General features: G+C 37.9%; 3 protein-coding genes, 1 long non-coding RNA gene and 1 other non-coding gene across 6 annotated transcripts; 3 read left to right on the top strand and 2 right to left on the bottom strand.

The window, feature by feature from the left end:
• Nucleotides 1–1361: 1361 nt before the first annotated feature.
• Nucleotides 1362–4353, bottom strand: LOC137945997 (uncharacterized protein At2g23090-like). Its single transcript, XM_068792130.1, has 3 exons — nucleotides 3998–4353; nucleotides 2608–2648; nucleotides 1362–1750 (listed from the first exon to the last, which is right to left on the bottom strand). Exons 1-3 carry the CDS (start codon nucleotides 4068–4070, stop codon nucleotides 1631–1633), a joined length of 234 nt encoding a protein of 77 aa, XP_068648231.1. The 5' UTR covers nucleotides 4071–4353; the 3' UTR covers nucleotides 1362–1630.
• Nucleotides 4354–5801: 1448 nt separating this feature from the next.
• TRNAV-CAC (transfer RNA valine (anticodon CAC)) lies at nucleotides 5802–5875 on the top strand. The gene has a single exon. It is a non-coding gene; the product is annotated as a tRNA-Val (tRNA).
• Nucleotides 5876–9898: 4023 nt separating this feature from the next.
• Nucleotides 9899–10336, top strand: LOC137946780 (zinc finger protein 2-like). Its single transcript, XM_068793084.1, has one exon. It carries the CDS (start codon nucleotides 9899–9901, stop codon nucleotides 10334–10336), a length of 438 nt encoding a protein of 145 aa, XP_068649185.1.
• Nucleotides 10337–13210: 2874 nt separating this feature from the next.
• Nucleotides 13211–19038, top strand: LOC137945181 (uncharacterized). The gene is made up of 4 exons (XR_011110959.1): nucleotides 13211–13359; nucleotides 13446–13547; nucleotides 18061–18142; nucleotides 18755–19038. It is a non-coding gene; the product is annotated as an uncharacterized lncRNA (long non-coding RNA).
• Nucleotides 19039–20669: 1631 nt separating this feature from the next.
• LOC137946405 (CASP-like protein 2C1) lies at nucleotides 20670–23115 on the bottom strand. 2 transcript variants are annotated; one of them, XM_068792681.1, is made up of 3 exons: nucleotides 22928–23115; nucleotides 22700–22838; nucleotides 20670–21104 (listed from the first exon to the last, which is right to left on the bottom strand). In XM_068792681.1, the coding sequence occupies exons 1-3, from the start codon at nucleotides 23083–23085 to the stop codon at nucleotides 20823–20825; spliced, it is 579 nt and encodes a 192-aa protein (XP_068648782.1). In that variant the 5' UTR covers nucleotides 23086–23115; the 3' UTR covers nucleotides 20670–20822. The 2 variants fall into 2 exon arrangements, with proteins under 2 accessions (XP_068648782.1, XP_068648783.1); XM_068792682.1 differs by lacking the exon at nucleotides 20670–21104 and adding an exon at nucleotides 21113–21279.
• Nucleotides 23116–23419: the final 304 nt, after the last annotated feature.

Raw genomic sequence — 23419 nt, 5'->3', positions numbered from 1 at the left:
AGACTATTTTATGGAGTGTATATAAACAATTTCATGGAGTGTTTATGGAACGTATAGACAATTTTATGGAGTTTTATGGAGTGTTTATGCAGGTATTATGTATATTGATTATGCCCAATTTTAAGTGGAGATCATGCCCAATATTATACAGGTATTATATACATAGATTATGTTCAATTTGAAGAAGAGGTTATGTCCAATCTTATACATGTATTATATATATAGGTTATGCCTACTTTTATGTAGAGGTCATATCCAATTTTATGTAAAATGTATACAGACATTGACGATTGCGATGGTCTTGAGGATGTGGGTAGCCAAGTAATATGCTTTCGGAAGTAGAGTGCAATAGAATCTACAAGAGCCACACAATTTTGAGATGTCATATCGACTTCCATGTGGAACGATAAATGATGGTTGTATCTTATTACTTTTGAACATGCGTCGTTTATATGTACTAAACTTGTAACTTGATGATTTTAATATTAAAGGCACAAACTCGTTATTAGAATAATTTTGTTTTAGGTTTTTAATAAAGTTGTATATGTATTTATTTATTATTTTTGTTCAATTTATTACTATATTAAACTTCATAAGTCTCTGGTAAATAAAATATAATTAAAGTATGCATTTGATTAATTAATTACTTTTAATTTTGTCAAAATTTATTATTAATTAATACCATGTAAAAAAATCTATCTTATGTTATTAATATAATACTTTTTTATTTATTAATCATATTTATTTTTTATTTACTCTATTGTATTAGTGATTTAATAGTGGTAATTAAAATATTATTAACTCAAACACTTGGTTTAATTAACACATTTTTATAATTAATAAAATCAATGGTTTTAAATTTCGAAGATGAAGATGAAGATGAACTTGTTCACACTAACACCCTATTTCGAAGATTTCGAAGATGAACTTGTCCACACTAACACCCAGTTCGAAGATGAAGATCATGTAGATGCATAAGATGAAAATAAAGATGAAGATGAAGATCAAATTTCCAGTTTGTTGACTAACCCCCCTTTGTGTTGTCTCTATGCTTCTTAGTAAGGAGGTTTTTTTTACTTTTGTGGATGGGACACTCATCTCTACAAGGCCGGGTCCGAGGTCCCAGTTGATTTTTATACTTTTAAGTTATTTTTTAAAATGTAAATATTTTCCGTCATATTTCGAATTTAGTCTCAAACGATACAACTGAAACATCTTGATTTTTGGATACGTGAATGTGGAGTTGATAAAAACCCTGCTACAACAAACATCCAAGATGAAGGCAGAGAGATTTGAACTTTACTAATTCACCACTACAATAATATCAACTTTCACCAAATCATTAGGCACTGAACCTCAAATTAATCTCCAAAACGAAGTCTCTTTTTAATAGGAACTGCGGAAAGAGTTCGGAACTTCAGATCAAACTTGTTATTTATTTTTTATTTTTTTGAAGTACAAGAAAACTAAACCACGAGCTGGATCAACAATGGCGACAGAAGATCGAGTGCCCATGAGAAGTCGTACAAGGAAGATGAGTCCGGAGATTCCTGAAGCAGCACGCAAGAATCATAGGGACATATATAGCCACACACAATTTGAAAAGAGACTACAAATAGTGCACTTGTTTCTAATTTTTCAGATGTGGGAAGCACTGATAGAGATCAGCCTTTGGATGCTTAGCTTCCGCATGCTCCTTGCACTTTGCCTCTGAAGTGGTGCAGATAAAGGTCTGCATACACACCTTGCACTGTATACAACACAAAAAACAAAAAAAAAACACTTTTCAATGAGGGAGTCAATGATCTTAAGCAAGCAATGAACGGCATCGGTTTAGAAGTCAAATTCTTAGGCTCGGCTGGAAATTCTCTCATTAGAATTGACTTGATCTCAGATGAAATTGGCTCATCATTAGTATAATTCGATTTTTAAAGCCTTTACATCCATATGCTTGACCCCAAGAGTATTTTGACATATGAACCTAGAGCAGCATAATGAATTATACTATTTTATTTTAAACTAGATATATACTTAAGTCAGTTATTGTAATTTCGTATGTAAACAATTTCTAGAACATTTTCCCATATATGAGGGCTACTTGGCTTTACATAATGTAATAATAATTTGCTAGAACCAGGAACTTCATAAAGCGCTAATTTCAAATGAATTCAGTAAACTTATCCTAGATTGATTTACCTACATGGGGAGATGGAAGTTCAATTATCACGGATGTTTTCATCTCTAGTGCATACACTCACAAAATAGAAATAATTAGCTGATATATATCTTAGTAGAATCCTCATGCTTTCCTATGGGCTATTTTCTTGTTACTTGTGCAAATGAAGTTGTCATTAAATACACTAATGAGGATACAATAAAAACAAGGAAATCACTTTGAATGCTTCAAATCATCTTCATGGAGAACCATAACAAAATACAGCAAGTGAGGCACACATTATGATGAGTCAATTATACAGGTACACAAAACAAAGTTCATGTGAAATCAGAGAAACTTGAGAAAGGGCATTCTGTAACAGTTATAGTTGGAAAAGCTAGCCTTCTACTTTACTTGGGATATAAAGAGAGGGGCAAAGTTTAAAGCCTGACCTGGATGCTCATTGCCTTCTTATTTGTTTCAAGTTGGCTACCTGGATACCAGAAACAGCCAAAGATCATTAGTGAGATACTTGAGAGCAAAGAAGAAAGTCCTTTCAGTAAACAATAGATTTACTTCTTCCATCAAAAGCAGAAATTCTCAAGAAAACAACTCGAAAATTGCAGAACAACAGGAAAATGATTTTGGTGGGCAGAAAGCTTAACATGAAACTCCCACCATTCTATCTGACAACTCCATGATTATCTGTTGGCAAATAAAACTCCCACCATTCTGTGGCTGGAAGTGTGTTCCACATCTTGGATCTTGGATTAGTTGTTTGGGGATGAGAGCTATGATAGTGGAATAGTAAAACGACATCAATTGTGACATTATAAATTGCAAAAAGAGCCCAGCACGACTATGAAACTTTTTGTATGTTTTCCCATTCCAATGGGACAAAATTAGTTCAGCATGACCAGGAAACTATTATTTTTTTTTAAAATATAAACCTTTATAAATCTTATATCTTTTAGGTAGTAAGGAATTTATTGCTCTTTTCAAAGACAACAAATTTTTCCAAAGATATATATGGAATGCAACTTATGAAGTGTCCTGATCCGACTAGTCTGGTCAGAACAATTTGGAGGTCATGTTACGCAGCACAATTTGTTGAGAAAGATAAGTTTCTTATAAGGTAATTGCCTTTCAAAGACAACCAACCTTTCCAAATATATATGAAATGCAACTTGTGGGTTCATATTACACAGGCAATTTGTTGAGAAAGATAGTGTTTCCTAACACGATGGCATGGAATGCCTCAAAACGTCAAAATAATATATGCTTTGGACATTGTTGAGTGGGAACATTGTCTCTTGAGGATATGCTACCAAGAATAAGAAATATTAAATAAGAAAGGGTGGTTATTCACTGATCCCCCACACAAACGCCATTTACAGTCATAATATTGTGATTAGGATAGGACTCCGCAGTATTAGCAGCCCAACCAAGGAAAAGCGAGAAACCCTCATTCTTTTATGATTGTCTTAAAGTTGCCCTGCACATCTTGATGAGTGAGGGGGTAGCTAAGGTCACATAGATAAATACGCTTTTCCGGTTGAAAAAATCGCATCTGTTGCCAAGAATTTCACACAAGTGATCTCTCTGTTACTTCCGCAACGTCCTTCTCCCTCGAACTCAGAGAACACCCAGTTAATCTCATTAAAAACAAGTCCAATTTTTTTTCCATAAGCTTTCTCCGTAAATCGTCCATTCAGAAAGCAGTCAACACCCAGTTCATCTCATTAAAACACATGTTCCAAAAATTTTCCATAATCTTTCTCAACAAATTGTCCATTCAGAAAGCAGTCAATGAAAGACAATCAACAGCAAGGAGAAAATTACCTCTAGCAGCTTTTTGCTTCTCCATATTCTTCTCCCTCGCCATCTTGGCCTTCTGCCCGTTGCCGCCTCCCATTCTCGCTCTGTGTGTCTCTCTCTCTCGACAGAGACAGAGACAAGGTAATCGGACAGCGGAGACTCGAAACAGAGACGGAAAAGAGAAAAACAGGGTCACAAGACAGACTCCAGAGGAAAAAGGCAACAATATAATGACTAGATAGAATGGATTCTGATCTATCAAATGAATGAGTAGGTAGAATGGATTCTAGGTGGCCAGTGGCGAGTAGCATTAGATGTGGATGTGGTGCCCCTTGCCGACTGCGGGGCTGGCTGTCACACACTCTCTCTCAGTCCACCTTCAAACACTTTTGACAATCTTTTTTAATATGTTTTTGGGTCACCCAACTGCGTGCGAGCTTCCACTTCTATTTCTGCCAAGCGGAGCAGGGTCGTGAGGCATGATGGGTGCCCAATAGATGCCAACATTGTCCGTTAGTGCCCAAAGCCTATTAGGTGTTACAATGCCAACACAGTTATATGGGCATTGCAACATATGTATTGGAACCCATCAATTCTCTTTTGTACCAATGTAAAGTTGTGCAAGGGCACCATGATTAGGGCACTCTTCTTACGTCTAATTTAAAATTAAAAAAAAACATATCTTAATTATTCTAGTTAATAGTTTATTCTTAACTAAAAAGGACTTTTGCTTCATTTAAAAGAAACCAAGCCAGCGTCTTGTTCGGAATATGTTGCAACTACTTGGAAGTTCTGAATTTAGGGGAAACCCTGAAAACTGTTCTGTCCGATTACCTAGAGTCCTCTAGGGACACTCTACGGAGACGTGTCTAGTAACGGTTTTAGACTATCAGGAGACATAAAAAAATTTCAAGAAGTTTGTAAATTTTTGTTATTTAAATTGGTGCTTTAAATAGTTAAGAATTTCAAAATGGGGCACGTATGCATCTACTAAAATAAGTTCTAACATGAAGTAACCAGTAACCATGACTTCCATGACTTCTTCGAGTCACAAACCAAATCAGTAGCTAGAGACTTGTGTAGTGGGTCGAGCTAGGCAGAAATAGCAAGGGTCCCACAAGCGGGCCTTTCTGACCACTGGCTCCAACTTACATGGGTCCCATTGGTACTGAGACAATGAGATTTGCTCTTTCAGCAAATCCCAGATCAACCACCTGGGAGAGTGGACCAAAGGATTTCTTTGCAGAGGAATGGAAATATTTTGAATAACAAACACAAATCGCTTGAGCAAATACAAGCAGGCTATGTTGATTGTTGACGCAAGGAACTCGATTACATTTTCTATGTATAGAGCCTTGTGTGAGAATCTCTCTCTCCTCTTTTAATATTGATTGGTCATATTTGTTAAAGGTCTAGCTGCTTTGATTAGCTTCTTCTCTTGTAATGGTCTGACATGATTACTGTCTAGCCATGACAAATAAAAAAGGACTGTTTTCCCGTTCAGAATAGTTTCTTACTATATACAGGACATCATCTATATCAGTCTGAAGCCCACTTGAAGACAACAGGGAAGAAGGCCACTCCCTCCTTCCCACTGGTGCAGCTTTTTGCGGAGGCAAATTCATCTCATTTGGTCCTTGGCGTTGCAGACAAACTTGGTCCATATGTATGGCTTTTATTTTCACACTTTTATCCGTATATCCTCTTGTTTCTTCCCTGGCAGAAAGAATGCTGCCATGATGAGATTTCTTGTAAAATAGTTCTGCTTGGTATCAGGATTCACAAGATCAAAAACTGATATACCACATGATAGCACCACAACATGCGTGTCTGGGTGGTGTAGTTGGTTATCACGCTAGTCTCACACACTAGAGGTCCCCGGTTCGAACCCGGGCTCAGACATTTTGTTTTGTCTTTTCCCTGAGCCAGTTGCCAGAATTGTATTTTGGTTACTCATTTGACAACCAATAAAGATATACAGAACGGATGTTACGTAACTTGTAACTTCCCTCATGACTCGGGTTTCCGAAACGATACGAGCACCACAGGAACGACAAAAGAACTACATGAACCTTGCAATCATTCAGATTTTCAGGCAAAGAAGCGCGATCACCTTGCTATCCTACAAAAGGACCATTTGATTGCTTTTCTTTGGCCCTTTTAAGTACATAACAGTGTCAACAGACTCTCTTAGGGATAAGTTGCGGAGAGACTCCACAATGGAATTCAAAGTGGTGCCACGTTCGACTAGCAATATACCTCTTGCATCAGGTCAACTTTCTCTTCCTGTCTGCCACCATTTTAACCCCCTAAAGCTCTCCTCGATCCCCCCATGGCAAAACATGGTAACGCGCTGAACACGTCTGCGTTGATATCGGTACTGTTCCTTCATGTAAGTATGGATGGCCATGATTTAATAATTTCCCCATTTTGAATGGTGAATGGTGAATGGTGATCATCAATTCATGGAACGGTACTCCGGATAGGAGAATTAAACGTACTGATGACGTTTTACAGTTTTTTCTTCTTCCTGAATGAACAAACTACTGAAGATCGATTTTGTAGAGTTTTAATTTAATTTGTTGCAGATAACATGAAAAGCTGAGTTTACAGTCGGGCAAGCTTTTACAGGAAACGGAAGTTTGTATTAATCACGGCAACCACTTTCACTCGTCCAGTGTCGTGTCACTGCCAAGTTCCCACGCTGAGTCATGTCAGATGTAACCGACTTACAGCCAAAGATTGCTTTCAGGAAGACTAGGTTGCTGGACATAGTTATTGCAAAGAATGGACGAGTGACTGCTTAAACCATGGAGGAAGTGAGTCCTTCCACGATTCTCTCCTGTAGAGAAGTGACCTTCGGAGGAGACACTCCCGGAGGTGGGCTCCGTGAAAGCACTATGACCATTCTCTTGTCTCATCATTGAGCATCTTCTGGTCCTCTGAAAGACAGACTTGGCCTTGAGATTACGTTAATTATCCAAAAAATGACTTCAAAGTTACAACTTGTTTAATTCCTAAATTGCTTACAGCAGTGCACGGAAAGCCCTGGCAGCTTTATCATTTCAGCTCCAAAATAAATTCTTTACCGAAAAATTAACAGCCTGATCGGCGATCCATATGGGCAGAAAGGCAAACCATGCAAGTGCGGCACGTAGTGCAGGAAATTAAACAGAGAAGAAAGGCAATATGTGCGCATGGATATGTGCATAAGGAAATTAAACAGAGAAGAAAGGCAATATGTGCGCATGTATATGTGCATATATAACCAAAGGTGTTCAACAGTAGCGTCGGCATCAGCGGGATGGGAAGAGAGATGATCATTCGTGGTAGCAATTCATGACATGATAGATAAGACCTCCAGCCATCATAAAGCCCACCAAAGAAAACAATGAACAATCAGAAGGATACACAAAGCTGGTTTGTCACACGTTGTCATAGGGCCCCCACTGGTAGGAGCGAGCTCTTCCATGGAACAATATCAGAACCAGAGTGGATAAGAGCTTCAGTGGCGAGAGGTTGGTGACCCAAACACAGTAAAAGTCATTGTCCACTAAAAGTGAAAATGAAAACCAGAACGCAGCTCTTTCGGACAATTTGTTCCTCGCAAAAGGTTTATAAAATGAGACAAAAGAGAATCTTTCCTCTCGTAATAACTTCTGCTATGACCGATCAATCTCCCCAGAAGCCAATCAGACCTGCCCAGTTACAGCTTCTGCGAAATTTCACGTAAGTCCCGTCTTCCTCCTCCATCTTTCTCTGTCGTTATTTATTTCTAATTTCCTGCCTGGTTTCAGAATTGAGTTCCTTGAATGTACCAAAGGCGTCACTGCCCATACCGATATTAAATACAAACGGGTATATGTTTTTCTTGGATTTGGAGATTACGGAAACATGACCGAGAGATCTTCCGTTTATAAAACACTAGTTTTGGGATGGGATTAATGTTCTCTGACTAGGGATTCCTGTGACCACCCTCTGCTGCAGTAATGGCAGCTTCGTGATTGTGTCTTTGTTGGAAGAGACCCAAATCTTTGCAATAATAGATCCCTTGATAAGTTTTCAATATTTGTTTAAAAAATCAAGCCGCCCTTGCGTAGTTTATTGAACTGCTTCTTAGAACGCAGTTTATTAAAGCTGTAAACCCTTGCATGTGCTTCTCTTCTTCACTCTACAGCCAGAGAGAGAAGAAGAAAAAAGATAGAGACTGTGTGAGTTTAATGTTCTGAAATCTGATTGACAAGAAAGGGTTAGGATTAGGTGTAAATTAAGAAAGTGACTTGAGTTATGGAGAGGCTTACTTTTTTATCCTTCCATGTGTCACGCTGCCACTAAAAATGCACAATTATTACATCAAGATTAGAAGGCTGTTTAATCATTTCTGAGCAAGTGAATTAGACGTAAATCATTTGTCATCCAGCTTTAATTAGTTAGCATTCTCTGCACTTTTGATTGAACGTGTTTGTTGGGTTATCTAGAGGTTCAGTCCCACTTGAACATCATCATCCCACATGTTTACATGATTTCCCTCGTATGAAGATAGAGCTAATTTTAGCCTTTAGTATGTTTGTGGCAATAAGAAACAATACATATATATATATAAGTAAAAATCATTCAAACTTTTGTGTCATATTAAAATATTAATTTTAAGTGTTTGTTCCAGTTTTAGAGATGGAAATTTTTTTCACCCTAGTTACTCTTATTTCACAAAAAGTTAGAGATTTAGAAAAAATGAGTCCAAAGGAATTTTCTCAAATTTTTTCATGAAATAGTCAGGTAATCAGTCCAAAGATGAACTGAATCATTTAATTAGAAATAAAGACTTAGACATAGAATGTTGGTTTTATGAAGCCTCAGGACTTTGGGTTTTCTTTTATGTATTGGAAAGCACACGACTCATTTCAAACAAACCCAACAAAACATTGTTCCGTAAACAACAAACATATACTCAGCCAAGTTGACTAGCCATGTGACACAAACATATATAGCACAACCCATCTGAACAGTGGACTTCCCATACATGGAACTGTTTGCCCTATACAAGGAGAGCACAGAGCAAGCCAAAGATTGACTTTTGCAGGCACTGCACATAATAGTGTCTGTTGTAATGGGTGAGAAACTGCGTTCTATATAGATGTTTCTGAGTACTACTCAATATCGCTGTAAGTAATTAATGTATTTCAAAGTATTGGAAAACCAGTCGTATTTGGCTCGTGTTTCCAACATGCCCATGAAGCGCTCTGAAAAGCTTGCATCTGTCAATGGTAATAATGGGCATCGAGCTGTGACCCATTTTAATACAAACAGGAAGGTCTTTTGAGTTATTGAGGAAGCAAATTTCAAAGCCTTGTAATGTCAAGTATCTTATCTTCGATTCCATCTTTTACAGTCCCACTTGTCTTATAAGCCTCCGTTTATGGGAATGCAGAGCCAGAAGGACATCTACTTGAACAAGGAAAAGTTGGAGAAATGGAAGAAGAAGACGAGAAATAACGAAATATGGGCTGTTACTGGGATTGATTTGGACAAGGAGTGGAGGTGGTGAAACTGTGAATGGAAGTTACCGAAACGCCTTAAGAATTTTTGCCCGGACCAAGAACGTGCCCGAATCCTGCCATAAATGGAGGCGACAGCCCTTCGATTGCCCACTGATTTTTGCAGGTCTCTGTCCCAATCTCTCTCCTCTCACAAACTCCTTCCCTCGCTTTTCCATTTGTGGTTGAAGGAACACTAGACCGTTGTTCCCCCTCTCTTATAGCGCAACAACAGACACAAATACCCTCATCATCGCCATCTCTCTCTCTCTCTCTCTCCCTCTCTTTCTGTGTTTCTTTCTTTATTCTCTGTGAGTTCAGTGCTCTCACGCCCGCGACTATCTTTCGTTTTCTTCTTCTTCTCTCTACCTACTTTCTGTTTTTACTAGGGATGGAACTCGAACCCAATACGAAGCTCGGCCTCTCGAGCCACGATCTCAATCTTGGTCTGGGTCTGGAACCCTCATCGAGTGCAGAGCCTAGGGTATTCTCGTGTAACTACTGCCAGAGGAAGTTCTACAGTTCTCAGGCTCTGGGCGGGCATCAAAACGCTCATAAGCTGGAGAGGAGTCTGGCCAAGAGGAGCAGAGACTTGACAATGACGATCCGGCCGCACGGGGGACGGACAGTGCCCGCTGTCGTCGCCGGCGGATCCGGTCAGAGTGCCATGGAGATGAAGCAGCGGCATGAAGATTATAATTATAGGGATATAAGCAATGTGCGGATGTTTGGTAGGAGAGAGATGGAGGGTTCCTGGGCTCGAAGCTTCAGTTCAGACGATGTTCAGAAAGAGGACTTTCAACAGCTTGATTTGTCTCTCAGGCTCTGAGTTATCTTTTCCCTTTTCCTTTTCTTTCTCTCCCTCTTTTCTTCTTCTTCTTCTTCTTCTTCTGCCTCCATGTACGATCTCTTTCATATTTTTGCTGAAATTGAATCAAGGAATGTTGTATGATAACCGTTACAGTTGAATGCAACGAAGGGTGCTTCGCATTTGGACGTGAGATGAGAGGCAGTGAAAAGATAACATTCGGTTCCTGATCTCTGGATTGATGTGAAGAGAAAACGTCACCAGAGTACTGAAATTCAATAAATACTTATGGACAAAAATCTAGTTCCAGGTATTCATTTATGGAGATTGACCTCTATCTCAGGGTCTATCCTCAACCCTGGCTCTTTTTTTCTTGATCTCCATGAGTTTCTGCACGTGGGAATACGGCTTTTCTGGTCATTTTCATGTAGAAAGGGCAAGACAAAACAGATTCAATCTCTTTCTAACCCTTGTAATTCACACAATCTTACAACTTGTTCTTGTAATTATTGATCATGTTGCAACATTACCACTGCAAAATATGGTTTAGAGAAGATGAGCCTAACCGAAAGATTTAAGTTCCATTATAGCTCGTCCGCATTATTGCCATGAATGAAGACCATGAAAAATGCCTCGTTCAAGGGATTAATTGTGTAATATGGGTTATCTAGTGACGCCTGAATTTCTGGGTTTCGTAGCTCTCACCGTATTAAATTAATGATTTGAACTGAATTGAACTTCTTATGTTCTGGTTTAGTTTCAAATTCATTAAAAAACAAGAGTCACTGCTTGGATTTTATTTTTAATAACGTCATTGCCTCCACTTTCAATTTTCACATCACACTAAAACACAAATGGCTAGAACAGCTATTTTCACTCAGTTTCAAAGTCAACAAAAATGGGTTGCCATTTCCGCAGCAAACATACCCAAGCCACGCTTAACTATAAATGGCAAGTAATTATATGCTAACAGACGTTTTACCCAAGATAATGGCTTCAAAGTCTGCCACTTTGTCACGCTTGAGCACAAAATAGGCCATTCAGTGAAAGCCTTCTTGATTCACATCTTCACTCTCCCTATGTTTAAATGGCAACATGCTTATGCATCTCAGCTTACCATCACTGCTGCAAGCTGTGACACCCATCCTGGTTTGTGGAGTTCACTGTGCATTTCTCATTGATGGGTTCTGATGCCATGTTAGAGTGGACCACGTTCATAAATTTCATCGAAATTTTTTGTACGAAATGATGTGTTGCCAAACTACAAAAGTTTTACCCGTAATTAGAGCGAAAAGCTAATTCATCGTATTGATTTCTCACTCACCGATCACTAATCACATCATCACAATTTCAAACGTATCTACGATTAGATTGAAAGGTATTGTGGTTGAAATGACTAAGTCTTACATGGATAACTAATATAAAAAAAAAAAAAAGACTTATGGTTATTAATTGGGAAAAGACTTTTTAACTTCGATTAGTCATTTCAGAATGGATCTAAACTCAACTTTAATAAACACTACTAATCACTGGCGTAATAAAGCGGTTCACTTAAATTGAGTTTTATCATTAACAAATGATATGAAATATAACAATTACGCAAAGCAAAGCTTCCTACAAAGGCAACGGCTAGCCAAGAGTTACCCTTTGTTAGGTTAAGTCCCAACTTAAATACACCCTCCAAAGAATGAAAAAGAATGAAGCAAAAGATGGGCAAACATGGATTAAGAAAACCATTTCAAGCTCCTTATAGAAATAGGAAATGGGACCTTTCCTGATTAATTAAAGAGTACACTCGCCAATATTGCATGTGACACAAGTATCAGTCACAGGCAAAGTGTCACTCTCGATAGTTAATTAGTACAAGTCACAAGGAGTCGTAAAAGACTTGTGAGACATAGCACAAGAGAAGGAATTCCATGAGCGAAAGATGGTGGTGATCTATTGCGCTCCATGAAAAGGAAAAGCAGTAGTAGGCAAGGGAGTGAAAAATAGTATCTAATGGAACATATTGATCCTAATCTACTTAAGATAATAATTTGATTTTGACACAAAATTTTGCATATGTAATCTTACTTTAGTCACCGACAAAACTGCCTTACTTGCAAGGTTAGTCTTACATCTGATTTAATGTCGAGTTTGCGTGTAATTACCGATTATGAGCTATAACGATTGATGTTAACAAGTCCTTGTTGAATATTAATTTTTTGGAGCATTTATCAGGAATACCTTTAGCACCTAACACTACAATTAGTTTAATTAATTTGAAGTATAAGAATTTGGGTTGGACTCTTCTTATGGTGACATTTGAAGGGATCTCTTGTCACATTTTGAAATTTAACTGAATGAGAATTCCAGATTCGGCTGGTAAGCAGTGAGCTATCAAGGAATTAGATGATACGGATCTGATCCAAATCCTCATTATTGGCACATAGTTATTCTTATACGCTTAATCTAACCAGGGTGTTGTGATTAAATTGGACTTTTGATAGGTGTTTTCTTTTCAAGATTACCCTTTTATGCATATAGAGCCCAACTGCACGTCAAGTTCGAGAAACTTTGAAATCGGATAAAAAATGTTACTCGTCAAAGTTATCTTCATAAACAAATTGAGACGCAGTCACAAGAGCTCTTGTTGCTTGTGCTTCTTCTTTTTTTTTGTTCAAATAATTTTTTTTGTTTTTACATGTCTGACCTGTTGGCTTTCCTACTCGACCAGACTCGGCGATCCGACCCGGATTTTCAGGTGCACGACTTCCCTAAAAGTTTCCACTTTTTGACTCGGGCAATTTCTCGGGATTCATTCAATAATCATTGTCCTCCTTATTCGTAAATCTTATAATCTTCTCGTTGGCCCGATGCTTAAAATCTCGCGCCCTTCTGGTTTTCGAAGGGTTCGCGCCCTTTGCCATCTCTGGAACTTCAAGCATCTCCTTTGGTTTCCGTCCCCCAGGTAACATTGGCAGTATGTAGTGGAAGTGGACGAGGTCGAAGCAACGACTATCTGATTTCAGCTACAGTTTGATAAACCAATAGTGTCTCAGGTTTGATTATGTGCTCACCTCTCCTTCCCTGTCATTTTGTGAAAGCATCCTTCACTTTTGCTGAAAACTTTTCCGCTAAATTATAGATCAAGATCGCCGAGTGGAATCCGGAGAAGGATTTGCTAGCCATGGTTACCGAGGGCTCGTAGATCCTGTTGCATCGTTTCAACTGGCAGAGGCTATGGACGGTATCTCCTGGTGCTTCTCTTTCCTACCGCAGCTTGTATTCTAAATGAAATAGCCATGAAATGCTGTTACGTATTCACTGTCTCTGGTTTAGTTCATTTTAGGCTCTTAGTCCATTCGTGGGTCTCGTGAAGGGTGTTCACTTGGGAACCGGTCGAATATTTGATGATAAAATTGTTCATGGAGTCCCAAGTGAACAACTACTAGGTTTTCTTTTTAATGAAAAAAGGCTACTAAAACCTGTACTTTTCATTTTCAAATTCAAGTTGAAGGAAGTCTTGTTTGACTTGATTTTCAATTTGCTTACATGCACGGTCGCTTTTAGTGGCCTTTAGTCAATAAGAAGAGCTTCTCTTTCTCTCTATAAAATCTGTTAGTCCCGCAGTCCTGCTGGTTATGATGAGTCTAATTTGTTCAAATAACTTAATAAGTTTTGTATGTTTTCAGTCTGGGCATAATTTCTTCTGCGCATGCAGGTGGCAAACAGTACATTGAGTAGGCAATGACATTTTTTCTATGACATAGATACCTGCATATAGTAATAAGAAACAATCTGACTAGAACACAACTTAAAATGGAGATCATAAATCAAAGACTAGAAATAAAGTTTGTGTTAAGTGAATGAGCTGAAATGGTAAGTAAACAGAGTGAGACAAGCAGAGGCATTCTTTAAAATAGTATACAAGGAAAAAGAGGAAGTTATCAAGACTTGCTTACAGCCTATATTCCCCCAAGGGACCTCAGCTTTCTACATTTCAGAGAAACGAATTATATGATGTCAAAATTACTAAAAAGATAGGCTTTGTTCCATTAAGGAAGGGGTGAGGAATATAGCTATTGAATTGTTAAACACGATATGTGAACTTGGAATCTGATAAACTTATCTATTAAGTCAAAAAGTAATACACCTTGAAATTGGTGAATTTACTAAAATGGCATTGACTTTCATCCTAATGCCCTTTCAGTCTGACTTTATCAAATAAGATCATTGGCATTGAACTGTGGGAATGCCTAAGCTATCTGAGTGATTATTTTTATTACTATTATTATTATTATTATTATTATTATTATTATTATCATTATTATTATTATCATTATTATTATTTAAAGTTAAAATGGTTAGAGGGGCTCAGAAGAGGATGATCAGATGAAAGGGAGATAGTTTTAGGAGTTTAGGGCTTCGAGATAAGGTAAAAAACAAACACAGTATGATTAAGGCCGAAAGAGAACTAACTGAGAAGCTGTTAGGAGGAGAAAATAAATGTAGAGATGAGCTAGGAAGTGCTTTAGGAGGAGATAATATGAAGTCCATCAAGTTTGATGGCATAAAGTGCCTTCATGCTATGGAAATAAGACACGCACCCTGAGCTTAAAATTTTTTCACTAGTTTAGATGACTGAAAAAAAAAAACAGAATAGCAAGTAACAAGTCATTAGAGTTCTTTGGTGTAGACCCTAGATTAATTAACGGCAGTCAGTCTCTCACAGAAAGTAACTTTTGCTTTTATTCGTCACATTTTTAACACTCGAGGTTTTTAAATTTTTGACATTTCAATTGGTCATCAATGTTTAACCTTATTATCCTCTTAGACTAGCTAGCATATACATTTTTGGCAGGTTAAGATGCTATAAGGGTAACTTTTGATTTGTTTTGTTTTGCCGCAACATTGATTTGACCTGTTTCTACATTTAGAAGACTCGTTAAGCCAATAATTGCAAGTCAATAAGTATGATGTCTGTCCCTATTGGTTTTTCCCCCATTACTAAAAACTGTTGGCTCCCCATGAATTTAAATTCATAAGTTTTGAAACAAACTATTTAGGTTTAGAAATGAGCTGAGACTAGTTCAAGCCTAATTGATTTTGGTTCTCAGTAGCCAACTTGAATTTGAATTTGAACTGAAGTGGTCCAGGTTGGAGCACATTCATATTCAGCTAGATAATGGCCTTGGATATATGCATGTTATTAGAGGAAACTTGGAGTCTATATATGACCATTTGACGTGGGACGAGCATCGTGTATTGCTGCAGTGAGGGAGAATGGGGAAAATAGAGGGAAGAGAAGAAGAGCCTAAACATTTCAAAATGACCAAAATACCCGTGATAGTAAAAATGCCCCTAAAGACCAAACTGCCCCTGAACACGTAAAAAAATTACTTCTAAGAACAATACAAAATATAAATAATTTGTCATGAACGCCTCACTCCCCAACCACAACGTGGTGGGTCTTGTCATAGTCCAGTGTCTCAGAGTATAGACTCGTGTAATCGGTGGCACACGAGGGATGTCCCATCACCTTTCTCTAAGGCCCTTTGTGTAAACAAAGTAAAAAAAAAAAACAATGGTTCAACAATTCAACCAAACCGGACATGTCAGGAATAATCTTCCATTTATTATATAAGCACAGGAGTTATATATCTTTCTGCTTTCTTTTTAAATACTAATTCGTAAAAGTATTTGTGAAGTTGAGTGAAAAAGAAGGAGAAAAGAAGAGAGATATGGAGAAGAAGGGAAGAAGAGGGAGTGAGCTGCATGAAAGAGGCAACAATTTGTTAAATCCCCAGGATCCTTACTCTGGCTTTTATTAATCACTTAAGTGAAACTACACCAAAAGACAAAAAAGCTCCTCAGCTCACTCACCTGTAATTCAGCCAGAAAGCACAAATAAGAGACTATAAATTACATCTTTGACCCCTCTACTTAACACTACTAATGTAGCACCACCAACACTACGTTATACACTCTAAAATGAATAAAATACCCTTGGATTCTAACACTGCCCCTCAAGCTTGAGCATAGATTGGTACCAAAATGAATAATTCACGTTTTCGGAGTGCCTTTGTCAATAGTTCTCCAATCTGATATGTTGTCTTGACATATGAAGTGATCACTTTCTTAGACATAACTGCATCATTGATGAAATGGTGGTCCACCTATAAATGTTTGGTTCTTTCGTGGAACACTAGGTTTCTATTAGTGAAAATAGTTGCTTGGTTATCATATTTCAACACCATTGATCCATTTGATGCTAGACCAAACTCATTCAATACCGATTTCACCTGAGCTCACTAATAGTGTGAGCTATAGCTCGTTATTCCACCTTAACACTTGACCTTGCCATAGCGATATGTTTTTTACTCTTTCAACTTACATGACCACCACAAACATACAATACCTTGTAGTGGACTTCCGGTCTAGCTTAGATCCTACATAATCACTGTTTGAAAAACCTACAATTTCCAGATCGGCATGTAGCTTGTAAGACAATCCTCTACCAGGAGCTCACTAAACATATCGACCATATACTTCTAATGACACAATCTTCTACCAGTGTCAGGGGTTTTGCACATGATCATGCTTGTAAGAACGAGGGGCACACTTTTTCAGAGGCTGCATTATTACATATTTCAGATGGTTCCAATGCTTGGATTTATCCCTTTATTAAATTAATGGAACAGATATTTTGCAGTGGCTTTGTGATTCAACCTTATTTGGACTAAATTTCTCTCTACTGAAACAAGAAAGCCAGGTTGTTTTGCTACTAAATGAGACAACAGCCACTTCTGAGAGCCCTGGGAAGGCATGGTTAGTGATTGTAGAAACAAGTGCTTTGCATTTGTGTCAGTCCCAAGAATGTCTGAAACAAGCCTGTGGTGGTTTAGTGATTTGATAGTACAATATTAGTGTACTTTTTTTCCCTCTAAAATGGTTGACCAGATAAATTTCAAGTGAGGCCATTTTATTGACTTGCAAAAGGCACGACTAATCTGATTGACTCGATGAAGTTCTTTTAATTTTGATGGATGTGGTAAGGACTCAACTCCAGCCACCTAGCTGGGTCAATGTCTCACCTTGGTCTCAATTCCTTACAAAACATGATTATTCTCTCAAAAATATTTAGTCTCGTTATGGGCATCTTGACTCTGCCAAGTTTCCATGAAGTTGTTGACTCAAATGTAGGATCCACATGGGTGAACTAACATGTACACTTGTTTAAATTATGCATATTTTGACATTGTTTCTCGCTTTGGACAAGTGTTATGTGACTGTTAGTAATATGGCTGATTTAATTGGAGTTCAGTTGCGTCGATTTCCTCCTTCGGGTTTGTAATTTGAAGGCTTGTGGTTAGAGGGAAAAAATTGATAAATTGACCTGTGGTCTGTAATTATCTGACCTGGCTGTTTCATCACTGATTTGACCACTGTACCTGCAATTCAGCAATCTTCCTTCTCCCTGCATACTCCCCTGTTAGCAACAGGCAGAGGATGGAGGCTTCCTGTGTGCAGCCAGCAGGGGGTGGGGGATCCCACTGCTTCCTCCCTCTGCACTATGCTTTAGAAATGTTTTATTTTCAATTTTAATCTTAGTTGTGATATGATAGTGGTATCCTACTGATTCAACTGCTGTGTGTGAACCGAAACTGGCTAACTCTCTGGGTCAATGATTGGTCTGGCTAATAACTCTGATATGAAAATAGGTCAAATAATTGTTGTTTCTGCAACTATTTTGATTACAGAATTCTGCTTTGGATTTGGACACGGAGAGAGGAAAAGTATGTTCCATCCCACACGCTGTAACAGCCCCATTGGCTGTTAGTGGTAAGTAACATTGAAGTCTTTTTAAAGATTTTATAATTTATTGCAGAGTAATGATATTGCTTGTAAGACTTTTTCTATCAAGTATTTCAATTGGTTTTAGCATTACCATCTTTAGTCAAGCTCTTGATTGCTCATATATTGGAATATGTTGTTACCCTATTATTTTGGGACTAGGAACTTTTGATACTATCATGACAATGGTTAGCATAGTAGGTTTCATACATGGGGTGATATGAGTACAATAATTCCAGTTGTGTGTCTATTGAAGACAATAAATAAAACTGGAAGATAACAAAAATTAACTTTTGAGTGTGTACTTTGTACTTATTATCTTCATCATCAAAGTCTTGTGTGTACACGATGAATGTAGGAATGGAAACAGTAGTCATGAGGAATAGGCCAGTAGTACTCTTTGGATGCGTCTTGGAGTTTTATTCATTTGGTTAAGCTTGTCGGACCATGCTCATCATGGTAGGGCCTGTCAACTGCTGATCCTTTGTCCTGTCTATAGGAATTCACATGAGCTAAAAGCAGTTCGATAACTGCCTTCTCTGGATTACATTCTCTTTAAGCTTATGAATCATCCTATCCTAATAATTTGGTCTGGTTCAGATGAAACTTGTTTTACAGCGTCTAGGGGTTTAGCCTGCATGTTTGCATCACGAAGGCTTTCTGAGATGGAATGAAGGTATAGTGGTGTGGTGCTGCATGCTATCTGAAGTATGACATAATTGGCTGTAGGGATGGCAATCTTATCCAATTGTCCATTCCTCCACCTTACGTATTCATTATAACAGGGTATGGAGCTAAACTTCTTTTCCCTTGTAAGGATTTGGGTAAGATTACCTATTTATCTGTATCTGCTTATTGCACGAAATGGATACAGTAAAAGTAATTTAATCCCCAACCACCTCTTTATATAGAGAGTAGTGTTGAAATTCTATATCTGTATAATATTAGTTTGATTATGTCTCTTTAGTTTAAATGTGTAGATGATCTAATTTTGCAGCATATTTAGTTTGAGGTTCAATATCATTTTAATATTAACTCGAACTCTGGAAGACCTGTGCGTGACTCAAACATTTAATCACGTGGCTCGCGTTTGAGTTTGAGCTTGTACCTCAACCCTAGATATATGAGCTTGTGCAAAATTTCCGACGCTTGGGTTTAACCCCTATAAAGGCTTTCTTGATGACTGCATGTTAATAACCATTACACCAAAAGACCGGTCTTTTAGTGAAGGCATGCATATTAAAGATAAGTCATTCCAACACTCCCTCGTACGGAGAACACCCGTGTATAAATATAAATGTATAATCCCACTTATACGGGGACGGTTAAAGACAAAGTTTTACCTATGTGGGAATGAAACAAACAGGAGTAACGGGATTCGATATCATGTTAATAACTATTATACCAAAAGACCGGTTATTCCAATACTGCACACTAAGCTGAAGCTGCCATCCCCAAAGCTGGTAGCAGCAGCAACAAGAGCTTGGACAATGGAAGAGCTTGACTCTAACAGTGGAGGGCAACGCCCGGAAAAGAAGAAACTAAAAAGAAAAGAAAAGAAAAGAAAAAGAGTTTTGTGGTACTGCCATACCGGACTCTTCTTCTCTTCTCTCGATTTTTCCGAAGAAAGTTCCACATGACAGAGATGAGGTTGTTGACCTTTTTCCTATTAGCTGAAGGAGGGGAGGGGGTCAGGCTGCAATCCTCAGTTTGGGGAGAGGAATTTCCCTGATTTTTTTTTTAAATTGTAATATCTATATAACATGATGTGATGCCATCACTGAGTCAACAGATAGTCAAGCTGGATTTTGTTGTACTCGGTTTCCTCGCCAAGTTAGGTTATAGGAAATTGGTTTTATGAGATTTTAATAGGTTATTTTTTAAATATATTATTCATCTGTTTATTTATTTATTTACTCGTTTAATGTAGTCGTAAATAAATGGAAACAATAACTGAGTAACCCTTACAAAAAAAATATTACACCTATTCATAGTCTTAATTATTCGTGACATAAATGTTCTATGTAAGAAGAACAAAAAGAAAGCCTATAACATTTGCTGATTGATTTCCTTTTATTGAATTATGTTAATGCGGTATGAGTATCTGTATTATCTGCTTTTTGTTCCTTGTCCAAATTTGCTTACTGATGTCAATTTTATATGCAATAGAAGGTCCAAATTGAAATTTGAGGGGAAAAGGTGGTTAGTACATGGCCTCTGAAATGCAACAATTGCTTAACATGAACAAGTTTTGAGCTCATCACTGTGATTCTATTAATTTCTATTATCACTGTGATTGAAGCAGTCGTGTTGGTCATCGAGAGTGAGCTATTAAGCTATTGGAATCCGTAGTGTTATGAGAAATCCCCCTCAGAAGTAATCGTACATGCAAATGTAAAACGCTGACTCTACTGGAGAATTTCTTAAAAGTTCCGAGAATTTTAGGTTTAAATTGGATCAATGTTCATCAAAATGACTCACTGTGGAGTTAATTGAACATTTTCTGTCTGATCGGTGAAGTGAATCTACAAAAGATATGCATCGTCACCAAATTTAATTTGAGTTTATTGAATTTATATATTGTTTTCAACACACAGATTTCCATATCTTATTACAGAAATTACAGGTGACTAAGATAATAAAAACGGATTCTTCAGCTCTCCCCCAGCTAAGATTTTGCAACCACTTCACGGCTGCCTCGTCCCTGTTTGAGAGTGAACCATTTGTTCGGAGAGAAAAGGCGGAAGAGATGGAAAGCCGAGATGGAAGCCACAGCTGCGGCGAACAACGAGGCGGCCATGCCACATAAGAGGCCGCCGCCGACGCTGTAGCAGAACCTCGTGTAGATGTTGCAGAGCTTGGTCCACTGGAAGGCTTCAAGACCGGTCATTGCGAAGAAGCAAGCCTGAACGGCGGCTGATGTTCCCCCCAAACTAATATAAGCTGCCATCTGTGGTGCATTCATCAGCCATTAGTCGTGGCTCTACGATTTCTCACCCATTTTTTTTTTTTTTCCTTTGGTGAAATTTAATATTAAATTTAAGTATAAAACTTTTTCTTTTTCATATTTATGCATCCGGAATGATAGTAATATGCCAACCAGATACACCAGTTTCTCCACGGACCTGGACAAGAACGAGTTAATGCCCGAGAAAGAGGGAAAGAATTCACTTCACCTAAAATAGCCAGTAAAAGATTGGATAAAACATAATAATAAATTGACTTCAGAACTTCAAACGTTTATTCGATTCAGTATCTCCTAAGATTCTTCTGTAAGTGGAATTGATTTAGGCTGGTGGCTCCAACTAAAAACAAAAACAGTTGAGAGATAAATGAAAAACCGAACCTCCGTGGCGAAGCCAAAAAGTGAAAGCAACATTAAAAGAGACGTTAAAGCAACGAATTGAAGAATGTGGAAATGTCTCCGTCAGGAGCAAATACGTGAGTGATTGGAAGGATGATAATCAATTCGGTCTTGGGACTGCAACTGCATATCCATGTCGAAGCATCCAAGGATTCGAACACTAAATTGCGGGGACTTACTTGGCCGTCTTCGTCTTCGTCTTCCTTAAGGACGAAAATGTTCTCAAAGAAGGAATCCCAACAAACAGGGAAATTATCATTTATGTGACTCCCATGGTAGTAGCTTCACACATATTTACAATCACAGTTTCTCACTTTCTCTTTCCTTCTTTTCATATTCACACAAGTAGCAGAGAAGGCTGGAGTGGGTTTAATAGAAAATTATAACAAAATATATAAATAAAAACTTTTTTTCTTCTTGTTCAAAAAAAAAAGTTTAAGGTGGTATTTTGCACTTTTTCTGACATCAATAAAGACCACTAAGTGAAAAAAAAGAAAAAAAAACTAGCCATGCCCATAACCCAATAACTACTGAGCTTGCAACTAGTTGGTAGAGACGGGTAGAGAATTGATGATATGCTGCGGCAGGACAACTGTTCCATTCACCAGGAAAGGAAGAGGTTGAACCGGAGAGGTGAGTTCCAGCAGAAAAGGTTGTCCCAGTTCGACGTTTACTCATAATTAATTGCACAAAACTGGAAGGCTATCAGTGTCATTAGAGTAAGATATTTCGGTTTTGTGAAACTTTCTGATTTCCACTCCCAGATTTTGAAAATTTCATCCATGAAGTAGAGTTCAAACGTGCAGAAGATGGATCTTTTTTTTTTTTTTTTCTGTTTTCTCAATCAAAGCAATCTGCTTTTCTGCTTCTAAGCTTTCAGTCATTGGAAAAAATAAAATGTATTGATAGAATTAATCAACGCAGACTGAAATGATTTTGAAGACTCAATCCTATTATGTACGTTTCTGGAATCTGATACAAGGAAAGAAAGTTTCAGAAAATTTTATGGGTTCTGCAAGACCAGTTTTCGTTACTAATTCCTTCCCAGAAAGCAGACGGAGGAAAACCCAGAAAACTGCTTAATTCTACCGAAAAAAACAAGGTCTCAGATTTTCCTCTTTGGATGGACGAAAAACCCATCACCATCAGAGCGGAAGAAAAACGAAACGTAATCGCCTTACCTGATCTAGCAAGAAGCAGACCCAATGAGAACACAGCTTACACCAACTCGTTATCGCCCCAGGCTTGGCAAATATCAAACACTTGACAAGCTGAACAAATTGATAAGTCGCTACAACTGCTTCTATAATCACCACAACCCTGAAAACAAACAACACAAATTAGTAAACATTACTGAGAAACACGAACTGTAAAAAACAGCAGCACCGGCGCTTATCATCAGTACTCACTCAAGAGCTCGCAGATCCTTATATGTAGCTGTCCGCTGCAGAGAGAGGAAAACCTTCTTGGTTTGTTTGTCTAGAGCCACAAGACAGCCTGCTAAGACTGCGGAGACCAAAGCGAGGAATCTGAGGAGGGCCTCTGCTCTGAAGATTATGTTCTCCATGTTCAGTGAGTACAGACGATTGAAATTTGAATGACTTCTCAGTTCTGGGAATCTGTGGTTTATTTAAAGATTGGAGAGAAGTAAGAAATTTAAGGGACTTCACGAGGTTCCCACTGAGTTAAGAAGGCCACCTACTGGGTTTCTGGGATTTGATGTAACTTAGACTTCGATTTTATTTTATTTTTTTGCCTTGCCGAAGGTGAAAGAGTTCAATAAGTAAATGTGTTTTTTTAAAAAAAATGACCTTGATACATTTTGAAGCTAATTGAACCTGGTTTGCTTAATTACTTCAACCAATTAGCCTGGTTATTGAATGGTTTGTATTTATATTAAA

This window comes from Aristolochia californica, unplaced genomic scaffold (genome assembly GCF_029961685.1).
Source record: "Aristolochia californica isolate CCGP_79_NKW_82.1479 unplaced genomic scaffold, dmAriCali1.0.hap1 SCAF_12, whole genome shotgun sequence".
Classification (NCBI taxonomy): Eukaryota; Viridiplantae; Streptophyta; class Magnoliopsida; order Piperales; family Aristolochiaceae; genus Aristolochia; species Aristolochia californica.
The sequence above is the reverse complement of the archived record's forward strand: the minus strand, read 5'-3'. Positions and strand labels throughout refer to the sequence as shown.